Raw genomic sequence first — 22,220 nt, 5'->3', positions numbered from 1 at the left:
GTCAGCTTCTATCAAATGAGCCATCTTTTGCAAGTCTTGCCCATAAGCATTCTCAAGTCAAATATGAAGCATTTTGCAAGATGGCAGCATCGCCTTGCCTGGAGTACTTCCAGATGTAGCAGCAATTTAAGGCTTGCTCACATGGAAAACGGGCAGCAAGAAAGCACAGTGCTAGTGTAAGTGATAAGACACTTTACAGGTATGGAAGAGAGAAATAGGTTGCAATTTAAAGAGAATAAAGGGTGGCAGCAGGGAGATATATATGTCCCCCCAACCCACTCCTCCCAGTCCCAGAAAAGACATAAGCATTAGAGAATGACTCGGGAGTGAAGGGGTTGAAATATAGAAATGATCACCATCTTACTCCATTCAGGACTCTGAATGGGTACAGGCTCAGCAAGAGGAAAAGGGACTGATAACTCAGAAGGTTTTCTTATTGCCTATATGAAACTCATAGAAATAGCACACACCCCTTTAAAAAAAACCTTTCTGGAGTCATAAGTTATCAGTTCTTGCCAGCCAGTGGTTGATGGCTGAAAAATAAGCCCAGCATCAACCAAACAAGGATGAGCAGTAGTCTGTAAAACAGGAGATCATGCAGAGTAAATCCCAAAGAGAATGCGGAGGCACAGCAGACACTTCAACTCAGAAAAAGCCAGACTCCATTCCCTTTCTGGCCAAGGCAGTGGAGAAACAAATCTGTGTTTGGAATCGTAGGGGAAAAGCAGAATCTTTGGGAATACATTTTCTAGTCTCTGCTTTTGTAAGGACTGGGAACTAGTTCCTCCTTTTTCTCACAGCCACTTTACATAGAAAGGGATCCCATTATGGGCCATCTCCACCCAAGAGCTTCAAGATTTATGCATGAAAGCCTTTTAGATGGTTTGTGCGCATGATGCAGCATGAGTTGCTGAACTGACCTCTCACTCAGTGCAAATGTACCTGGGGACAGCACCTATGTACCTACTAGCTTTATGTCAGCAGGTAGTAAAACTGTCTGCTCTCAGGATGTGTGTGTTGAATTTGGACTTTATGAAATTCAGGTGATACAGAAAACACCCTCTGTTATAATACTGTAGCCCATCTGCTACTGGTTTTTGAACTACAAGAAGACAGTCCTCTTGTGCATGCACATGGAGATGTGCACAGTAAGAGTTCTTACTGTGAAAACCTGAGAACTAGAAAAACCCTGTGCTATTGCCTTTATCCACAGTCTCTGTGGAGTGTGGGTGGCATGTCATATTTCCAAATCCAGTATCCAGTGGAGTTGCTTCTTTTGGTATTATTGGGCATAGGAGGGATCCTGTTTAAGCACTAGCAGGTACATCAGCTTCCCTTCCTCTCTGCTGAGAGATAGAGAAAAACATGGGGGTGAGGCTGGGGGACATTGGCATTAAATAAGAGAATGGAATCAAACTAATGAAAAACCTGGACCTAATCTCTGGTTAAACCTAGACTGGAAATTCATGATGCCTTGGCCTTCAAGAGTCATCCAATAGGCACATGGAGTGAAAGTTTGGCTGAAAAAGAACCAGGGCATATGTCTCCCTGGCAAGACTGAATATGTTTTGTACTCTGAATTTGAACTGGCAAGTCACTTGTCCAACCAGATTTGTTGCTAAACCACACTTCCTTCGCCACCATCAACCCACCGCCAGGAAGACTGGCTCTTGCAAACTAGGACTCACTTAACACCAAACCAAGAAGGAGAAGGCAAGGAGGCAGAGAAAGGAAGAGAACCAGTATATACCTTCCAGAACCGTCAACCATGCAGAGTGGTGGGAGATCCCAATAGAATTACCCGCCAAACAGGTATACTGCCCAGCGTCCTCAAAGGAGACATTCCTTAAGTGAAGGACTTCCATTTCTTTGTCAGTTGTGTTAACACCAGCCGTCTAGAAAGGGGAAAAATGGAAGGGGGAAAAAAGGAAAGAGAAAGAAAAAGGGAAATAGTACAAGCAAATCTAAGACCCCTTCAGGAACCAAGGTGCAGGAGAAGGAGGGAAGGGGATACACATGCCCCCAAGGCCTCCTAAGGAGTAACAGACACCACGGCAGACCTAATTTAACAGAGAGCCTTAGGACAACCTCTGATCCAGGCAGGCCTAAAGAGGCAATGTTAAACAAAACAAAAAAAACCCTTCACCAAACTGAATTTCCCTGCCCATCTGAACATGCTGGTGATGGGCCACATGGAAAAAGTGACCTCGGGTGGAGGAAGGACCAGCTTAGTTTCAGGGGATGGAAATGGCAAAGTGATGGATGGAGATGGAAGAGAACAGGAAACAATCCAAGTTTAAGAAATGATATGCAATTGGAAGAAGAGAGAGGTCATGCGGCTTCGAAACAGGGATGTAAATAAGAGAAAACGTAATTTTGCTTTGTGATGGAGACCAAAAGCCGAGGAACTCAAAATCAGAGGTACAAGTAGTTCTTCCAAGTTTGCATGGGTTTAATAGGTAATCAGTTACTTGGTGACAATCGATTTAAAATGAGTGAGACTGATGGGCAAATGGGTAAATCATTCGTTTTGATTTTGCTCTCTCGGAAAGGCTACTATATTTAGGTTTTGATATTATTTGAATTGATTTAGTTAACCAGTGACAAATCATATAATTACAGCGTTTCTCTGGAAGGCTTAGCAAGAAACATACACAGAAGCCAATTTTAGAAAGGACTACAATGATAACCTTCATCTGGTCTTTTGAATTAAAGGATTCTGAAGATGATTTCCCAATTTGGCTTAATTACTACACACACACAGAGAGAGAGAGAGAGAGTTAAGACTAGGAAGAGAATGATCTGTTAGAAAGGGGAACAGGAGGAGGGCATGAAACTGAGCTGCTTCAACCTCACCCAAGGATTTTTCCATGGCTTACGGCACCAGAAACAGAGCAGAAACAGGAGAGCCACAAGAGTTTATTTTCTTCCCACCGATGAGGACCGAACTGTCCAAGCAAGAGCCCCCAAAGTGGCCTTCTTCCCGTTTACCTTCAGCCATGGGTCTGGTGACGGTCAGCCACGCAGACTGGTTAGCCTCACCAATATAATTGGAAACCTTACAAACATACTCCCCGCTCTCAGCCTCTGTCACATTATACAGGGTCAGCACCTCCGCATCAGAGCTATTAATTCCCGAGTGCTAGAACAAGACCAACAACACACAGGAGTCACTCGGTGGCCGGTGAATGGGCGCCGCAGCTCCGAGATCAACAACATTATGCACATTAACATCTCCCTCAGTTCTCACCAGAAGCAAGACATGGGGAACTCAAATTCTCTACCCTCCACCAACCGCATTTCATCCCTTCTGGAAGAATCATGAGCAGACATGGCATCCCTTATTTCAAAGAAGAGGAATGAATTGCACCCTGCCATGTCTTGTCTAAAATAGGTTTAATGTAGCCTTCCCAACCAAGGTGGTCATCCAAACTTCCCACTGTCCGCAGCTAGTTCAACCACTGCCAAGCTGCATGTATATATGTGCCTTCAGGTTGCCCATCGTCTTATGGTGGCCCCATGAATAGGCTTTTCTTAAGCAAGGAACACTTTCAGGTGCTTTTGCCAGTTCCTTGCTCTGATAATGGGAGATGCAGTCCAACACTTTGTGAGGGCATCCAGTTGAGGAAGGCTGGATTAAGGGCTATGTGCCAGGATTAAGTTTAACCAGACACTATCTTTCCAGGAGAAGCTGTAAAGCCACATACCAATCCCTTTAAACTAAAATATCTTTTATTTATTCATTTTTACTATAAATAGAAGATCAATAACTATATTCCATTCATGTCACAAAATAAAACATTTATTTTGACACATAATTGTAAAAAGCAAACAAACATGAAAATATTGTCCAGTATCTGTCATATTTTCCACCTTTGTCCATAAGGAAACAGTTTGCATGCTATTTAAATAGCACTTTACCTTTGTTATACCACCATTTTGGTGGTGATCTAGATAGTCAGTAAGTGGCCACCTTTCATGTATGAATGTTTCTGGATTAACCTCTATGTTTTGGCCTTGATTGCTGGGATAAAATGGCCCAATAAAAGTGAACATCAATATTTAGCCATCATCCTTTTAAAGTGGTTTAGCATCATTCTACCAATTTTACTGGGGAATTATTAAAAAGCACAATTGTACCATGATGGCACTATTTTAGTATCTCTACTAATGGTTGCAGCCAGATGCAAGGTAGAGGCTTGGGCAAGCACATAGTGTCAGTAATGAACTGGTTGCCACTGGGCCACACACTTGACAATATTGGTATTACAACTGAATTCTTAGATCTGAATTCCTGACATCCAGCCTAATTTAGAGGGAGTGTTTCTCTGCAGAACATGATAGAATTCTATGATTCTATCTTCTACACAAAAGTTCTCACTCCACCTCATCATTTTCTGCAGAGAAACACTCCCTCTAAATTAGGCTGGATGTCAGGAAGACTTGAAGCCTTTTTGACAACCCTGATCTACCTGCTGCTCATTTGTGTAATACCTTGCCCAAGCAGAACAGGTTTGAACACTAAAAGTGGATATCATTCCTTCCCACTATTTCCCTTTCCTGAACATTTGGAAAAGTTACTTTTGGACTCTGTTCCCTGATATATTTCATGCCCAAGTGTAGCCTTTGCCATATAATTCCAAGAGTGCAAACTTTGCTGATTTGACAGCGCCTGGATAATCTACCAGACCAATTTCCTAGAAACAGTTTTCTCTCTCAGACTGCACTAAAATGGTCTTTCCCCCTATTCATACTCAACTCAGAGATCACCTTCCAAAGACTATTATTCCCTACACCTCCATTAACAAAAATGTCACAACGCGCCAAATGGAGGTTCTTACCTTCAAGACCTGCACATAAGGCAAGTTATTTGGCCCAATCTTGCTCCCATTGACCTCAATGTGCTTTAGCCACTGGATGTGAGGCTGAGGGTCACTGTAGACTTTGCAAACAAATTCCACATTGCTACCCAAGGAGACAGTCTTGTTTGCTGGGAGCCCAGCTTGTAAAATAGGCCGGTGGGGTGATCTCTCTGGAAGAGACATGGGAGAAAATAGTTTCAGATAGGTGTCACCAACTAGGTCATGGAAAAAGAGTGCAGAAATAAACATCCATTTGCTTGTTTATGACAGTTACATACTACATGCCAACCAGTTCCTGGGACAGTTTACACAAGCAGATTACTATAAAACTTGAGTTTATAAACCAATAACCAGGTGAGCTTCTCTGGGTACGCAGTTCTAAACACAGGGCACTAATACTGAGAAGACTCATTCCATGGTCATCACCTTCTTCACCTCTAATGGTGCCTCCTAGCAAACATTGCAACCTAAATCCACTAATCTCTCTGAGCTTCAGTCCGAAGGCATTCAGAAAGCTTTCTTACTTAGCATGGAAAGGGTTGTTTAGCACGCCAAAACATAGTCCCCACCCATCTCAAACAAGAGGGAAAATGTAGATTTGGTTCCTTCTCTAGATGACCACAAGACTGGCCAAAGAGTTATTTGGTCTGAAGAACATCAGTGTGTCCTTGGATGTAAGTTTGGTAGGACTCTGAATAGGATTGCTGAAGAGGGTTCCTGTATCTTTCATGTTGTATGCAAAGAGATCTTGCAGCACCTTTGAGACTAACTGCAAAACAGAAGTTGGTAGCATGAACTTTCATAGACTTGAACATACTCAAAGTCTACGAATTCTCATGCTACCAACTTCTAGTCTCAAAGGTAATGCAAGATCCCTTTGCACACTGATTTCCCACACTATGTCTTTGATTTCATGGTTGTGTAGATGAGGGCATTTCAGCAGGTGCCTTTGGTCATACAACCAAGTAACAAGCAATGCCTGTTGATAGCCTCCCTTCTACACAACTATTAAAGATATAGGAGAAAGATCAAATTTTCAATCTAGCAATTCTACGGCTGAGGCACTGCTCCATCAAATACTGCGGAGGCAAGCTGGAAAATGAAATTATGGGAGTTACAAAAAACACACCACTTCCCACACTAGTTTCCAAGCGGACCATTGTTGATAGGAGCTATGCTGGCGGTTTCTCTTCAACCGTCAATGTGAATTTGAGCTTCCCAAGTTAGCTCATATGCTCCCTCAATGTGGTACTCGGGAGAGCTGTGCTATACTTTCGGGCCTTTAACCATCTTCACACTCTTGTATGCACTTGCTAGACACAGACACAGGCATCCTCCAGACGTTACTTGCATGAAGAAGACATCATGCAAAATAATACATGAAAGGGGCTAAGTTTGCCATGTGATTTAGGGCTGAAGAAAGGGGATCTGTTAGGTTAAAAAAGGAAATAGCTTGGCCCTGCCTTGTCCTCTCTTGTCCAGTCAAGGAGGCTGCAGAGTAATCCATGTGAATATTAACAACTAGTCAGGTGCAGATCAGAAAACAAACTTCACAGAAACAAAAAAGAATTAGGCTGGCAGGCACAGAAACGAAAGCCTCCAGCCTCGCAGCCGTCTGCGACCCTCACATCTTCACTTGTGATGTGACAAAGCAGGGATTAAGAAGTTATTTCCCCCCCTTCATTGCAAGAGGCCGGTGCCAAGATCTTTCTTTCTTGTTTCTTTCCATCCCGGTCAGTCACTTATGAAAAATACGAAGGGAATGCTTCCTCCTCTAATCCCTCTTGCTAAGGATCTTTGATGAGTGGGGCCCCTCTGTATCCAAAAATCATATTCCGCTTCCTGAAGTAAATATCACAGGACCAGACCTTCCTCTGCCAAAGGGTCTCATTGCCTCGAATTAGAGAGAACACTTTCTGCTGAGCCTCACAGGGCTTTTCTGAAGCAGTCAAGAACAGCCGGTGCCATATTTCCATAGCACTGAGCCATGGCAGTTAAAGTAGTGTCAAACTGGATTATGTCTACAGTACAGATGCAGCCCTATCTTAAGCATATGGTCACATAAGACCTGATCTATACAGAAAACTGATTCCAAAGAAAACTATTAAAATGCAACAATTAAAAGGGGATGAATAAAGCAACTTCAGAATAAATGTAACATATCAAGTAACATACATTTACCTTTGCTGATATGTTTGTGGTTGTGTGTGTGTATATGTGTGTGTGTGTATCAGAAGATCAGTCCCAATACAGTTATGTTTCCGAGGTACAGTTTCAATCACAAAAACCATGAGTGCATATGAACCTCACTATTATGTCAGATATCAATATTACAAGACAGATTTAAAACCATGGGGGATATTCAGCTTTTCCTAAGGACACTGTATGTGAAAAGAAGGGAGATTCAGATATTTAAATTAGAAATTGCTGCCAATTTAGATCTCGCTTTGTGCTCTACATTAATTAAATGTGTGAGAACGGAAATCACTGGTAGGGATGTGATTCTCAGTCTCACCTTTTTTGTTTGCAATAAAAAGGCAGCTACTATCTGTTCCTTAACCAAGCTGACAATGGGCACCATGGGTAGGTTAAAAAGGCACCAAAGGGCCATTAAACCACGCCAAGAGATCCTAGTGCAAACAGATCCCTCTTTTCACACATGTCCAAAGAAATCCCAGCCACCTGGGCTCAAAATGACCCAGGTTATGGTTTGACCAGGAGAATGCAAAAGGTTCTGAGCCATTTTAACTCCATTTGACCCAGAAAATATCCAGGTCAGTCACAGCCAAGAGGAATGAATAAGCTAGGCCACGTTCCCACACGGCTCGCCAAAGGTTCCTGGGATTTCCATTGTTTCTTCAGAGCCTGTGTTACAATACCCTAAAAAGGCAGCTCTGACACTTGGAATGGAGTTGAGCTATAGAGAAGCAAAGGGTGGGGGCTGGAGTCCTAAGCAGCAAACCAGCACCAGTTTCACACAGAAATAGCCATGGATGCGGTACAAACACATCCAATGAGGCCAGGGAATTTGTGCCTTTGGCTCAAGTGTTTGTACCGCTTGCAGAAGCCTTTCAGGGTTTCAGGCAGGGGTCTCTGCAACTGCTCCAGGCAAAGTTGGGGCTTGAACCTGCAACCTTCAGCATGCAAAATAGACCTCCTTCATTGAGTTACAGTTATTTATAAGGGATTGTTGCTTCAATATCCACTTCCGGCCACAACTGCAAAAAGCTCATGGCTGAATAAGCCATCTTTGAAAAGTTCTATGCATGCAGCAAAATTAGCCTTGCTACCAAAGATGTTCTACCACAGGGTGGGCAAAGTTCAGGGCTATTTTTGTGGCTCTCAGGGGGTCACTTTTTGCCCCCAAATAGCCGCTAAGGAGTGTGGAGGGCATTTCTACCAGATTTAGGGGTCCCCGTACCAACCTCAGCCCAGGAGAGGCCTTTGTTGAAACAAGAAGTTGTGGTGGAAATTCCTTTTTGAAATATAAAAACTATAGAAAGATGGAGTCACCTTTGTCAGCCAGAGAGATGGTTTTTGAAATAAAGGCTTGGAGTTTAGGGAAAACTAGAGCAAAGGAATAGTGAGTGCATCTTGACCTGGATGGAAGCTGGCACCAGTAGAAAGACATAACATAAACTACTGAGATAAGGATACATAGTTGACATTCAGAAGCAAGGTTAGGATGAATTCCACTGAATTCCTACAGGAGGGGGGTAAATAGTGATGATGCAGTTTTAATGTATGCATGTATTTCTGTTCTGATTGTAAGAATTCTGTATGTTTAAATTGTAATTAGCCAATCAGGTGTATTGAAGAAGCTTCTTTGTCTTGAATAATATAAAAAGAGCCATTTTGTCTTGTTCGGGGTTCTCAGCTTTTTGGAACTTGAATTCCACTGAGTTCAATGTTTTCCTTTGTCGACAACTGGAAATAAACTTATGGATTTTCAATTACTAGGTCCTCTTGCTAATCCTATTGATCTGCCAATCCTAGAAATCTAAGTTTCCTGAAATTTCTGTTACAAAGTGAAGAGGAAGTGAGTGCCCTGAAATACCTAAATACATGTTTAAAATGCCCTCATGCACCTTAGAGAGGATTTATCTTTGTTGTGTGTCTTTAAGTCATTAAGTCACATTTATTCGGAGAGGGTTTTCCTTTGCATTTTATTTATTTGATTATTATTGCAATGGGGGTATTGTCTTCCAAGGTCTCCAGAGGGACTAATGTGACCCCCCTAGAATTCCACAGATGAGCAGGGACAAAACTAAGGGGAGCAGAAAGATCGGGTCATGGCAAAATAGGTTTAACTGAATGAAAAATTCATCTGGGTGCAGAATTATCATTGGAGGGCAATGTTCCACTTGCTTCCTCCATTACATCTCTGGTTGCACTCTAACCCCTCCTACATTTGATGGCTTCAATGCACATATGAGCCCAAGTAACCAACCAGGCAACTATGGCTTACCATAACTGCAAACCATCAAGTATCTTATTTAAGTGAAGGACTTTCCTGGCCATATTCCAGGTTGCCTACTCTGGTGAATGGGGGCTCCTCTTGGAAACCCCAACAACAGGGGGGAAACCCATACTGCTGGTAGTAAAGGAGAAGCGGACAGGTGAAATTCTTGTCACAGAACTAGGGTTGGGGTTCAGGGGAGAGGGGATGGTGGTAAACATGGCTACCTATTCACCGGAGGTCAAAGGTCAAACAAACCTAATGAGGGCCCGGCGGATGAACAAAGACCCTACCACTGTGGTGAGTGAGCATTAACAAACCCCTTTGTTCCCCCTTGCAGACTATTCCCTTCAGTTTGCTCAGTGTAATCAAATTAAACTGCATTCTTAATGGTTCATTTAGTGGCATTTAGAGCAACTCCACAAGTGGAACGGCAGAGATCAGCCTGCCTGGGATGGGAATTAAGGCTAATAAGGAGATTAATTGGGGAGGGTGGTGAGGAGGAGAGAGAGTTTCTTGGATTGCCTCTCAAAGTATTGGAAGCATAGCATGAAAAGAAAAGGGGGAAAATGAAATAAAACTTCACATTTGGCTTGCAAAGTCAGCCTCTTGAGCTCAACCGGTGGAAAGAAGATTGTCTGGCATGGGGATTGGTATATAAGTAGATGACTTAGAAAAGTGAAAAATCAGGGCAAAAGGCTATTAAAGGTTGAAGACAATAACATTCAACCACTTTCTCCAGTCCCTTCCAGTCAGCCATATACGTCTGGCTACTTACAAAAGACTCCTGACTGCACAACCCCAGCAACTACCAAGGAGCAAAGGAAGTGGCAACGATTAATAGCTCGGCTATGAGAACATAAGGGTCATTTTGCTGAAATTAGACCAAGATAACATTTCATCCAGGCTTCTGTGGTCACTAATAATGAGTAAATACTCTCTCTGGGTAACAAGGTAGTAGGGGAGCTTTTATGATCAGAAAATCACCCCCTTTCTCTTTGAGCTGGCCTATGTGCCACTGTTTTATCTTGATATATATTTATATGCTACCGCTTCTATTATTATTTTAAAATCCAAAGCAAGGAAATAGCCACCATAAAACATGGGCATTTCAAACTGGGGGAGGATAACCCCTACAGTTAAAGCAGGAATTAAATGAATGAATGAATGAATATATATATATATATATATATATATAGTGGCATCAGTAAAAGAGTCATTGCAGTGATACCATCCACACACAACCTTGTGTACACTGTACATATAAAAATGGATAAAATGCATGCACCTGAAAAACAGGTATAAACACTTTCATCAATGGGAGAAATGCAAACGCTACAGAAAATTGTGTACAAAAATATATACGTTAGGAAAATATGTGCAAAAATGTGTACAACTTTCCATCATGTATATTTATGTTGGGGGACAATCTTGCAATTGATGGCATCGAAGGAGGTGACTGATGTACAGGAGGAATTTGGCAAGATGCAACAAAATAATGATTTAAAGGCTTTTCCACATTGCTAGCTCTCCGAGTTCTCCTTCCTATGCCCGGATTTCCTTACCAACAACATCAAGCTGATAGGTGTGGTTGATCGTTCCGTATTTGTTCTCCACAATACAGGTGTAGTTGCCTTTATCCGACGGCACAACTGAATCCATGATGATACTCCAGGTTGCATGACGGACCTGTGGAAAAAGACAGCACAGCTAGCTCAGCAAAGGTGCCTGTTGAATGATGACTGGGGAGGAACATGTGTAAGTGGGGAATGAAGAGGAAGTAATACTCTAAAGGCACCAATCCCATCTTGAAAGTTAGGCTGGGTCAGCCCTGGTTAGTGCTTGGATGAAAGCTGACCAACGAAAACCAGGCTCTGTTTCAGAGGAAGGAACTGGCAAAACCACCTTTGATATTTCTTGCCTAAGAAAACCCTACGCAGTTCATGGACTTGCCATATCTTTACAGGCAACTTGAAGGCACATACGCACACAGTGACAATGTCCTCTTTTGCTTCTTCGTCTCAGATTGGGGCAAAAGGTCTTGCCAGCTCCTGTGCTCCGCATTCTAGACGGCACGTAATTGCCATTTGAGGTCATGTTTCCCCCTTTTGCCATGGACAGGGAGTAATTGCTGCCAGCTGCCGGCTGACCACAGAGCCAGCTACATCTGGAAACCGATACTATTGAGTGGGACGAGCTCTTTTTGCCAGCACAGGAACCAGTCTCAAAACTCCTCCAGCTCCTCTCCCACACAAAGGAAGGCTTGCTATGCCCAAATCTAACCAGAGGGCTGAAACGTTTATGTGTGTCATATATGACTTCATCCACACAAACACCAGTTCTGGATCTAGCATGGAATTTGATGTCTGGACAATCCCACCTTCCTTCCTTCTTTCTTTCCTTCTTGATGAACTTATTGATTGCCTTTAGTTCCCTGCTTTTAGGATGCAACCTTGTGCAAGGCAACTTGCAGAACTGCCAGTGTACATAACACCAACCAATAATAGCTTCAAATACAATGAAACCATAACAACTACAAACGACAATATGACACAGTTACAAAAGGAAGAAACAGTTCTTTGTTCAGGAGAAACTTATGTGTATGCAACTTCAAATGGTCTGAGGACAACACCACTGCTACTAGGACCCTCCAGGCACAGTCTGTCTGCCAATTTCCTCCCCCCAAAATCCCCAAAACAAAACAAAAATCAATAAGGTTTGAAGTCCACATCTGGTTTTGAAAAATGGATTACTTTGGGACAGTAGAGGGGGCCCTCTGTCCTATTTAAAAGGTGAACAACTGTCCTGGAGGCTTTCAGGAGAAACAATGTCGTTATTTTTTAAGCAGATAAAAAGGCAATCCAGTGGAGTCTGACCAGTTTGGGCCTTTGCAAAATTGGCTTTGGAGGTCCATTTGTAGTCCTAGGTCTGCATTTCACCCACCTCTGCTTTGTAAAAGTCAATAGAATGGCCCACAATGGAGAGCTACCTTATAAAAATGTTTCCCCATGAAGAGAATTCTCTCTATACACAAACCATAAATGCTAGGACCAGTTCTGGCATACAGGGGACAAGGCATGAGCAACTTGGTGTTCAACCCCCAATGCCAGCCACAGGTCTGTGAGCAACTATTTGAATTTATCATATTATCTTAGGGTTGTCAGGTCAGGACTATCTCAAGCCCTGAGATTTCAAAGCCCAAATCTGAAAGGTAGGGATGATCCTGTGTAATATCACAGCAGGCAGCCCTGGTGACATCACTGAGCACAATACTTTAAGCATCAACCACTGATGTACAGAGTACATCATACAAATGAAAAACAGCAACGATAACCCAAATTCAACAAATGAGAAAAATATATATGCACACATCTTTCAGATTGGCATTGCCCTGAGATTTCTTGTCTGTGCCTTGAGGTTTGGAAAAGATAGGCCAGGCCCTGAGATCTGGGAATCCTATACTGTCTTGGGGGTATTTTGTCTTAGGCATTGTGGAATTCTGGAATATTGTTTGGAAGCCCCTTTGGGTCCCAGAAATTTGGCATATAAACAAAATAAATATATAAAACTAGGTATGGCCATGGGAGGGTCCACCAGAAAGTGCTTTGGCAAGGGCTCCCATCATATGCAAGTTATATGTGGCCATGAAACTGATCCATAAATATGCATGGTAACCTTGCACACAGGTTGCTGTTGTTGTTTTTAAACATACTGCAGAAATGGTTCTGCTTTTGAAAAGGAAATAAAAAGCCCCATGCATATTTCATGTTCAAATTGTGCCAGCAAATCTTGCTTTGATTTTCACTCTACTCTCCCTTGCTCCCCTTTTGGACCATGTCTTAAACAGGAACAGAGTGAGATCAGCAGAGCTGTTACAACAGCTGAACTTCTGGTATCCCATTAGACCCTCTCAGGAGAATGGCCAGTCTCTGCAGTTATTCATGTTAATACTGTCATGTCCAGATTCACTGGTATTCCAGGGTAACCAACATGAGGAGAGGACACACATCCCTTCAAGACAGGATTAGAGAGCCATATCTGAGTGGGGAATGCAAATTCCTTCCACAATCTTCCAGGGAATGGATAATGCCTTGGGGACTCATAGGATCCCTGACTTTTAATCTTCCATGGGGCTCGGACAGTGACTGTAGATGCTGGCTGGCTTCCTTCCATCTTCTCCACATTGCAATTGGAGTGTTGCTTCAACATCTTGGATGCTTGGCCACCTCTTTAATGTTTGGAGAAAATTCACTGCTCCACTGAAATGGCAGCCCTCAAGTGCCAAGTGGATAGGGAAGAATGCACTCAGCCAGACCCTGCAAAGTCTACCTAAGAATGGCCAGTTTCAGTCCTCCTACCTTTGTGGTGATACATTTGACCACAATAAAAGTACTGGTTTCAACAGAAGACACTTGCTAGCTCTTGCCATTGGTCTTTCAAATGGAATGGATTATCAGTAGCTGAGCTAGGATCAGTCCCAGCTCCACAAAGCAATGCACTTTGCCCATCTAGTGCTTGAGAGCATGACCTGAGCATTTCTGCTGCGGTCTTGCTCCTTGACGGCAGATGATTTGGGGCAAGACTTTTTCCAAAGGCAAAGCTTGAAGAGGCCTCCCTTAGTCAAGGGTCTGTGTCACTCCTCCTGCTGCAATTGTTCACCAACATCTGCCAAGATTACAATCCAGTGAAGGCAGCAAAGGAGTAGCTGCAAAAGGAGAGTCGGATGGAAACGAAGGAGCTGCAAAAGGACTTTTGCTGGAAAGAGGCATTTGTTTCAGGAAGGGACAAACAGCTGCCACTTGCCTAGGTCAGCCCAGGAGAAAAATGACAAGGACCAGCTGATTCATTAAAGCCACTATTGATTCCTCAGGCAAAGCTCTTTTGACCAGAAATGAAGATTAAAGAAGGAAAAGTAGAACAGGATGGCTCTTGTCCCTGCCAGTGGCTATTGCTAAAAGAGTTTTATTATTAGCACAGGGGCCTGGGCTGCGCTCGCAGTGGGAGGTGTGGAAGCCACACTGAGCTTGTGATTCACTCCGGATGGAAACAAGTTGTTCTAACTGGAGGCAAATGGATGAGGCATCCAAGAGAAGCCAGAAATGCTGGCCAGCAAGTGCCAGAATGACTTCTGCATTGTCACTCGTTCAGACATATGCTGCCACTTGGCTTTGGAGAGGTTTGGAAAGAGGTAACAGAACACTTACTGATCACAAAGCTTTGGGCAGATTAGTCATTTCTGTTAAACAATTAATTAATTAATTACATTTTATATAAGAGCACCCTACTTCTGTGGGAGTCTGCCTTCTAGCTTCAGACTACTCTACTGGTATGTCTAGAAAGAAGCAAGCTAGAGTGCAAAGTGACTGCATTCATACTGTAGAAATAATCTAGTTTGACATCGCTTTAACTGCCATGGCTCAAATACTGTGGAATTCTGGGATTTGTAGTTTGGTGAAACATTTTGCCTTCTCTGTTCGAGTTTTCATACCATAACAAAAGTACAATTCCCTGGATTCCATATCATTGAGCCATGGCAGTTAAAAGTGGTGTCGAACTGGATTATTTCTAAAGTGCAGATCCAGCCTGTGAGATACGCAAACTTTTACCTATGAAGTCAGTTGGAAAATCAATTATTTCCTCTCACCCTTCTTGCAATGCCTTCTTCTGTTCAAAAACAGCATTGCCGATTACAAGAACTCTTAAGAAAGGCCTTAAGATATTATCCAAGGAATTATTACCAGGCTCTGATGTGTCTTCAGATAGCCTCTAAAACCAAACCGCAGTTAAATAAACACACATACACACAAATGTCGAAGAGCTGAAAGGCTACTTCCATTACACGCTGAAGAGGCGACCCGCTTCAACTAAAAAGCAGTTTGTCTCTTCTGCACCTCTAACCTTCTTAGCGGATACTCTGAAGAATTACTTATAATATGAAAAAATACAACAATTGGGGCTTGTTTCGGAAGGTTTTGATGGTTGTCAAGAAAGAAAGAGGGCCAAGCCACAAAGGAAAAACAGACCAGAACAGCAAATCTCCACATAACAGAGTCTGGAAACTAGCGCATTAGAGTAGGAGCAACCCACTTCTACATCCTCTGTTCTCCAATGGGTCATTACAGGATTTAAACATCAGAGACCAACGAGAAAATCCTACCTTGTATCCACCAATACGATGGTCAGGTTTGAATTCCCTACCATTCTTCAACCAACGCAACGAAGGAGTAGGTGTCCCACTGGATGGGCATCTAAACTTCACTGTCTTGGCAGCAGGGACTGCATGGAGCTTCTTCTCCATCTTCTCCGGATAAGTCCAGTATGGGGGAATAGCTTCTGAAAAAGATTTTACACTTTACATTTTACTGTCTGTGTCCACTGTTTTGTAATCAGTAAATGCAATCAGTTTAAGAAACATCCATACAGAAAAGATGAGCAGACTTACAAACTGTACATGATATTCCCAGCTTGGCTGGAAATGCAAAATTGCTCCCAAATGGACTTATAACAAGGAACTCCAGATTACAATTGGGACTTTTAGCTGAAAATTATTGAAGTTACTCAAGTTAAAGTTACTCAGGTTATTGAAGTTACACAAGTTATGGAAAGAAATTCCATCAAATACATACGGTTTGGCTTGGAGTTGTCTGCCTCTTTCTCCTCTGAGGAGGAATCATCGTCATCGTCATCATCTTCAGCGGATGGAAGAGCATCTGAGAGAGAAAAAATATGGACGTGAGATTTGAACTGATAGCATGAAAGTTGGCAGTGAGGCAGGAGAAGGGGTGCCCACAAAGTAGCACCTCTCTTTCTATGAGTCGACAATTCAGATGTAACTCTTTTCATCCACAAATAGTGTAGCAAACACCATCTTACGGAAATCAGTTTTGGCCATCCGAATCTACTAGAGCAGTGCTTCTCACATTCTGTTCTTCCATATGACGTTTAGGACTTAAACTCCCAGAATTCCAGAATATTGGACACATTGCCTGAGGCATTTGGGAGCTAAAGTTCAAAACCTCTGCAAGACTAGAGTTTGAGGACCACTGTAGCAATGGTTGGCTGATGCTCTGTTGTGTATGACATAATAATGGAGAATGGGAGGCTGAACAGATATTGAAAACAAGAGACATATGACTATCTTGTGGGCCCACAGATTCACAAATGCACTTACCACTGGCAATTGCATTTTTAGTTCTGATGACAAATCCAAGCCTGAAGAAAGGGCGATGATCTTATGCTTAACCTCAGAGACATCCTAATGCCTTCTGAACCTCTTACAGGCTCAATGGGGGAAAGGAGAGCCTCTGACCTTAAGCCAAATCTGGGAGAAGAGGTCAAAGCTAAAATCTGTGATATCTGTGGTGCAGCCAGCCATTTAGCAGCCTTTCAGGAGTATCTCATCAGTCACTACATATGAATTAGCAATCTTACTAAGAGCACATCACACGAGAGAACTGTGCCTTGACTATCCATATTATAAAATTTCATATAAACAAAAGAAACGTTAGGATGTTGAAAGGAAAGGAAAGGAGAACATCCTATCTGAAAGGCAAGCACATCAGGAGAATCCAAGAATGCTTCTGCTCAGTATCCATTCTTAGTTTTGCAGAGCTCTCCTCCAAACAATTGTAGGAGGCAAATGAGGCTGCAAAATAGTAGGGCATACTCATGACAAAGACAGGAATCTGGAACTGAATTTTGTGCAGTCAGACCGAACAACCTCCACCGTGCCAATACTGGCTTGAAACCGGTCAGCCTTGCAGTGACCTGCTACCAACCTGAGACGTTAACGGAGAAGTAGGTGGTCTCACTTCCCGAGGGGCTGTTGGTCACACAAGCATAAAGCCCTGAGTCCTCGGGCACAGCGTCCCTGACTTCCACCTCCTCCCCTGTGATGCGTGTCCGGTTGTTCTCTGCCAGCTGGACCCCGTCTCGAACCCAGTTGATGCTCTGAACATCATCCCGTAGCCGGCAGCGCAACTGGAGGGGGTCGCCAGGGTGAGCCGACAAAGACTCCACTTCAATGCTTGTTTTGGGCAGAACTGGAAATGTTAGGGGAGAAAAAGAGACAGAGGGGGGGAAGGGAAGCAAGGCATGAGTGGTCTATCGCAGATGCATTACTCTGGCAGCATGCAGACAATGGGGAGAGGGCATTTCCTTCCAGTCATGAGACGCAGGGCTTAGCTGCCATGCGGGTCTTTGGGAAGAGCAGCAGGGACAACAGCATGGGATGGGGACTTTCATTTTGGTTATTGATGCAGCACCACTGATATATACAATGTCTTTTTTTAAAAATGTGATTAGAAACCAGCTGCAGCCACAAAGCGATGGGGAAGCGGCTGCCTCTGACCAAGTCCAAGACAAAATGGCGGAGCAATGTGGCAAATCCAACTCCAACTAGAGCTCCACCTGCCTGAAGCTCAGCAGCTTGCAAGCCAGCTGCCACACAGCCTTCAGAGCAGGGAGAGCAGAGAAGAGGCAAGGGTTAAAAGCAACTGCAGGAGGATTAGAGTGCTTCTTCCCTCTTTCATTGCACTGTCCACACTTTGGTATGGTCTTCACCATTAAATCATTACAAGACCACTGCTCAAGGTTTGCTTACACACGCTTCATTGAGGTAGTTCCATACAAATAGCTTCACATGGGGTAACTGAGCCAAGTGAGCTGTCTAAGGCTGCCTAGCAAGCTGTTCACTATGTTCATACAGGGTGAGTCTCCCTTATCTGAAATGGTTGGGAACAGAAGTGTTTTGGATTTTGGAACATTTGCACACACATAATGAGACATCTTGGAAATCGAAACCAAGTCTACATAGGAAATTCGTTTACGTTTCATATACACATAACCTGAAGGTAATTTTAAACAATTTTGTGCATGAAAGGACGTTTGTGTAGACTGAACCATCAGAAAGCAAAGGTGTTACACCATCTCAGCCACCCATGTGGACAATATTGGATTTTGGATTATTTCGGATGTTGGGATAACCTCTATTTGAACAGATTTGCCATTGTCACACTAGCTCCCACATCCATCATGATTCAATATCAAAGCTAAAGCTGCCTTCCAAATTATACTGAAAGAGAACACAGTAGCCCTTCAGGTTTGATGGACCACTGGTTAGGGGGTCCCTCTAGTGGTTCTGTCCCATGTTGGTCACTCTCTTCTGGCTTATGTGGCAATACAGGCATAACTCAATTAACAAACTACATTTCCAGGCATTACTTGTTGAACAGAAAATTTGGTTTTTGGGGGGGGGGGCAGAAATAACATAGAATGAATAGAGGCAAGTTCCTAAACCACCAAAAAGAAGGGAACGTCAACATGTTTCAGGATACTTTATATTCAAAACTAACAATATGCACATGTGAAATGAAACAAGCAGGTCAGGAAAGCCTAACATTAAGTAAACAAAAACATTTTGAACCTTCTAGAGTCCACTTGAAAGCTGCTCCCAAAATGTACCATTTCTTTCACTAGCTTCCACTTTCTTTACAGTTTCCATTTTGGTTGCCAAACTTACAGATCTATGTTTTGTTTTGTTTTCTGAAACATGCTGGGATGCTGACAAAAGAGGCTTATTTGCCCTGCTCTCTTTTTCTGTTTTGCTGTTCACAATTTTGGAGGTGGCTACTGCTTTCCTTGCCTGTTGTATGCAAGCATACACAGATACAGTACGAACAGGTAGAGCAGAACCAAGTTATTTTCTCACTGAAGTTTTATCTCATTGTTTACCCCAGACACACTGCTACAACTGGACACCCAAAGTCTGCGAAGTTGAAGGCTTTCATGGCCGGCATCCATAGGGTTTTTTGTGGGTTTTTTGGGCTATGTGTCCATGTTCTAGAAGAGAAGGAGATCTCTGAAGATGCCAGCTACAGATGCAGGTGAAACGTCAGGAATACATTTTTCTAGAATGCGGCCACATGGCCTGGAAAATCCACAGAAAACTATGGAAACCAGTCATGAAAGCCTCTGACTTCACAGAGGTAAAGAATTGGTCATGTCAAGGTAATCGGCCCAGGGACCTAACCAAGGATATTATATGCCAAGATCAGCTTCCTTTGACCACCATGAGGTTGCCTGCAGGATACCAGGGCCTTGGAACTGTAAACAGAGGGATACTGGCCTTTGATGCTAGCACTCCCTCCTCTGGACACTGGGAAAAGTGAATAATGCTTTCATTTATTCCAGTGGAGAAAAATGTGCAAAACTAAGGTCTATTACCGATGAATTCCTAGGCACAATTCCAAAACCAGGTATCATTCGAGCAAGCCACTGATCAACCTTTCTGCTGATGTATCTGAGGAAGTAGGCTCAAGTCTACGAAAGCTCATGCTGCCAACCTCTATCTTTCGGTCTCAATGGTGCTGCAAGATCCCTTTGCATACTGATTTTCCAGATGGACACAGCTATGTCTTTGAACCTTTCTGTTGTTTCTCTTCCACACAGGATCCAGTTAAGAGTCTATATGGGGTTGTTTGTACACTACCTTCTCAGCTCACCCACCCTCCTGCCTCCAGTTTCTTTGGAGTATGATATATCAAGTGAGCAAGGCTCTGGACAATACAGGCCTTTCAAGCTTTACCATAGCAGAGTTGAAGCCAGAGTGGCAAATCAATATAAAAATCCCTGCTGGCAGGCAGGATCAGCTTCAGGGGAGTATCTAGCTATTAGGTGCTGTCTGCATAACTCCAGGGTTGAGAATATATTTAGAGAGAAGGAAGGCAGCTGCTGCAAAACCAAGCATTTGTTTGGAGAGCACAAAGGTCCTTTTTCTTTTGCTGCTGGAGCTCTCCAGCTTGGTTAGATCTACTTGCCCTCAACTTGAGTGTCTAGTCTTTCTTGAATCCAGAAAGAAAAACAAGTAGAGAGGACAGAAAGAGAGAAAAAAGCAGGACTGAGGAGTCTAGAAACAGAAAATGTTCATTCCACAGCTTACATTTTCTAGTTCTTGAAAGACCTTCCCATCTCAGTCTCTACCTTCACACTCCTTTCATTCTCAAACTGTTGCGTGCATCATGTTCTTCTGGCACAAGCGCAGACTATGATTTTGAACATTGATCTTAACCTCTCTAAATGACGTTGCACAGTGATGATGTACAAGAATTGCAGTTAATGTACCATGAGCAATGTCTTTATAATCAGAATGTATGACTAGCCATGCATATGTTACATTTCTATGGCTAGTCACACAGTCTGATTATAAAGATCCTTCCAGGGAAGCACTTCACTCCATGCATCTGAGGACATAAACAAAGACCATGAAAGCTTATGCTACCACTTCTTTTGCATTGTTAGTCTCAAAGGTGTTACAAGATTCCTTTGGAGAGTAACATACCCATTAATGCTTGACTTACAGTCCTACTTTTAAGATCAGACTGATGGCTCAGGAAGCAGAGTATGAAACAAAGCGATAGGTCACACAGTCCTTTAGTTCCTAATCTATAAAAGTTTGAATGAACAGTGACTCGGATCAATAATACGAACTGTGAAATGTGCAACAGAGTGTCAAGTTATATATCTCTCAATATAAGCATACAGTAATCTATCATCAGTGCTTTAAAGATAGTCTCTATAGAGAACATCTTATTTGTGTAGATATTACTTTCGCCTGTGCCAATGTCATTTTTCTAACGGTGATCAAAACCCGTCACATTTTTATTACAGCATTCCTCTGTGCAATACTCCTGCGGGATAGCCCTCAACTGTCTCCATTTTACAGATGTATAACTTAATCTGAAAGACAACAACCTGCTCTGACAGCACAAGAAAGCCCCTGGCAGAACTGAGATATAATAAATGTGTATTGGCTGAGCGCTTAAAATCTAAAAATATGAGCCCAGGATTCTCAGATGGAAGGCGAAGAGAAAGCAACCAGATTACATTCTGCTCTGTGTTCCTGATAATTTCTCCTCTCATTATTCCTTTCCTCCTCTGTAATTTTATGACAAATTGCAAGGCTTCCCCACCCAATTGAAAACAAACTATCCAGCTTCTCTGAAGTGGATCAGTCTGTTATGATCAAGTCTACAGAGCCCATGCGGATGGATCCTGTGCTCCAATTCATGTCTTCCAGTCCTCCATGTTTCTCAATGCAGTCAGTGGCCAAACCGTGACTGTTTAAGGCTACTATCCAAACAGAGTGGACACTTGGTTTGACTAAGTGCTACTTTAAGGTTTTGAAATTGTGGACACTTATGTTCTGAGTAATCTATTTTTCAGCAGGATTGATTTCTAAGGGGACTGCAGACTTGGCCTTCAAGTAAGTGATCTTGCTCACTGTCCAGACATGTGTACAAAGAAAGCAAAACTCAAATCTGTTTAGCTTCTGAGCAACTGTTTCTGAAGTACATGCATGTCGTGTCATCTAAACATTCTGGATTATGCAGCTAGGCTGTAAAAAGCTTCAATTCCATTGATAGCCAATATGTTTTAATTGTTACAGCTACCAAAATAAATGATCAGAAAGGGCTTTCTAATCCACCTCCATGATCCAGGCCACCCTAACCATGAAGGAAACCTTTCAGCAACAGGCAAAGACCTTATACAGATGGGCCTTTGGCAAATAAGCTCATTTACTGCTTTTGAAGGGGCTTTTCTTCTTTTTCTTTTCTGTTTTAAAATCATGTTTTAATTTTGTATGCCTTTATTCATTTTATGCTTGAAATGTATTTGTTCTCTTTGATGGTGAACAGCCTTAAGTCCCATGCATGGGAGAAAGGCAGGATACGAATGGAATACATGAAATCAATGAATGTTAAAATATATATCCATGCCCAAATGATGTTGTGCAAAACAAGAGGAATGGAAAGGTGGCACAAAGTTCAGAAGATCCTTTCAGGATGACAGCCAGATGTGCTTAAGTCTGTTGATTTCCAACACATCTGTCCTGTTCCATT

At 42.7% G+C, this 22,220-nt stretch overlaps 1 protein-coding gene across 3 annotated transcripts in view; it reads right to left on the bottom strand.

Moving 5' to 3' along the window:
- The window catches only part of FGFR1 (fibroblast growth factor receptor 1), a 77,944-nt gene that overhangs the window by 16,506 nt on the left and 39,218 nt on the right, over nucleotides 1-22,220 (bottom strand). For all 3 annotated transcript variants that reach the window (XM_042476235.1, XM_042476233.1, XM_042476234.1), the window contains exons 3-8: nucleotides 17,100-17,363; nucleotides 15,948-16,031; nucleotides 15,479-15,654; nucleotides 10,887-11,010; nucleotides 4,842-5,032; nucleotides 1,751-1,895 (exon numbers count right to left, since the gene is read on the bottom strand). In XM_042476235.1, the coding sequence (XP_042332169.1) occupies nucleotides 1,751-1,895; nucleotides 4,842-5,032; nucleotides 10,887-11,010; nucleotides 15,479-15,654; nucleotides 15,948-16,031; nucleotides 17,100-17,363 (984 nt within the window). The remainder of the gene's footprint in view (nucleotides 1-1,750; nucleotides 1,896-4,841; nucleotides 5,033-10,886; nucleotides 11,011-15,478; nucleotides 15,655-15,947; nucleotides 16,032-17,099; nucleotides 17,364-22,220) is intronic.

This window comes from Sceloporus undulatus, chromosome 6 (assembly GCF_019175285.1).
Source record: "Sceloporus undulatus isolate JIND9_A2432 ecotype Alabama chromosome 6, SceUnd_v1.1, whole genome shotgun sequence".
Lineage (NCBI taxonomy): Eukaryota > Metazoa > Chordata > Lepidosauria > Squamata > Phrynosomatidae > Sceloporus > Sceloporus undulatus.
This window is presented reverse-complemented; position numbering and strand designations above follow the sequence as displayed.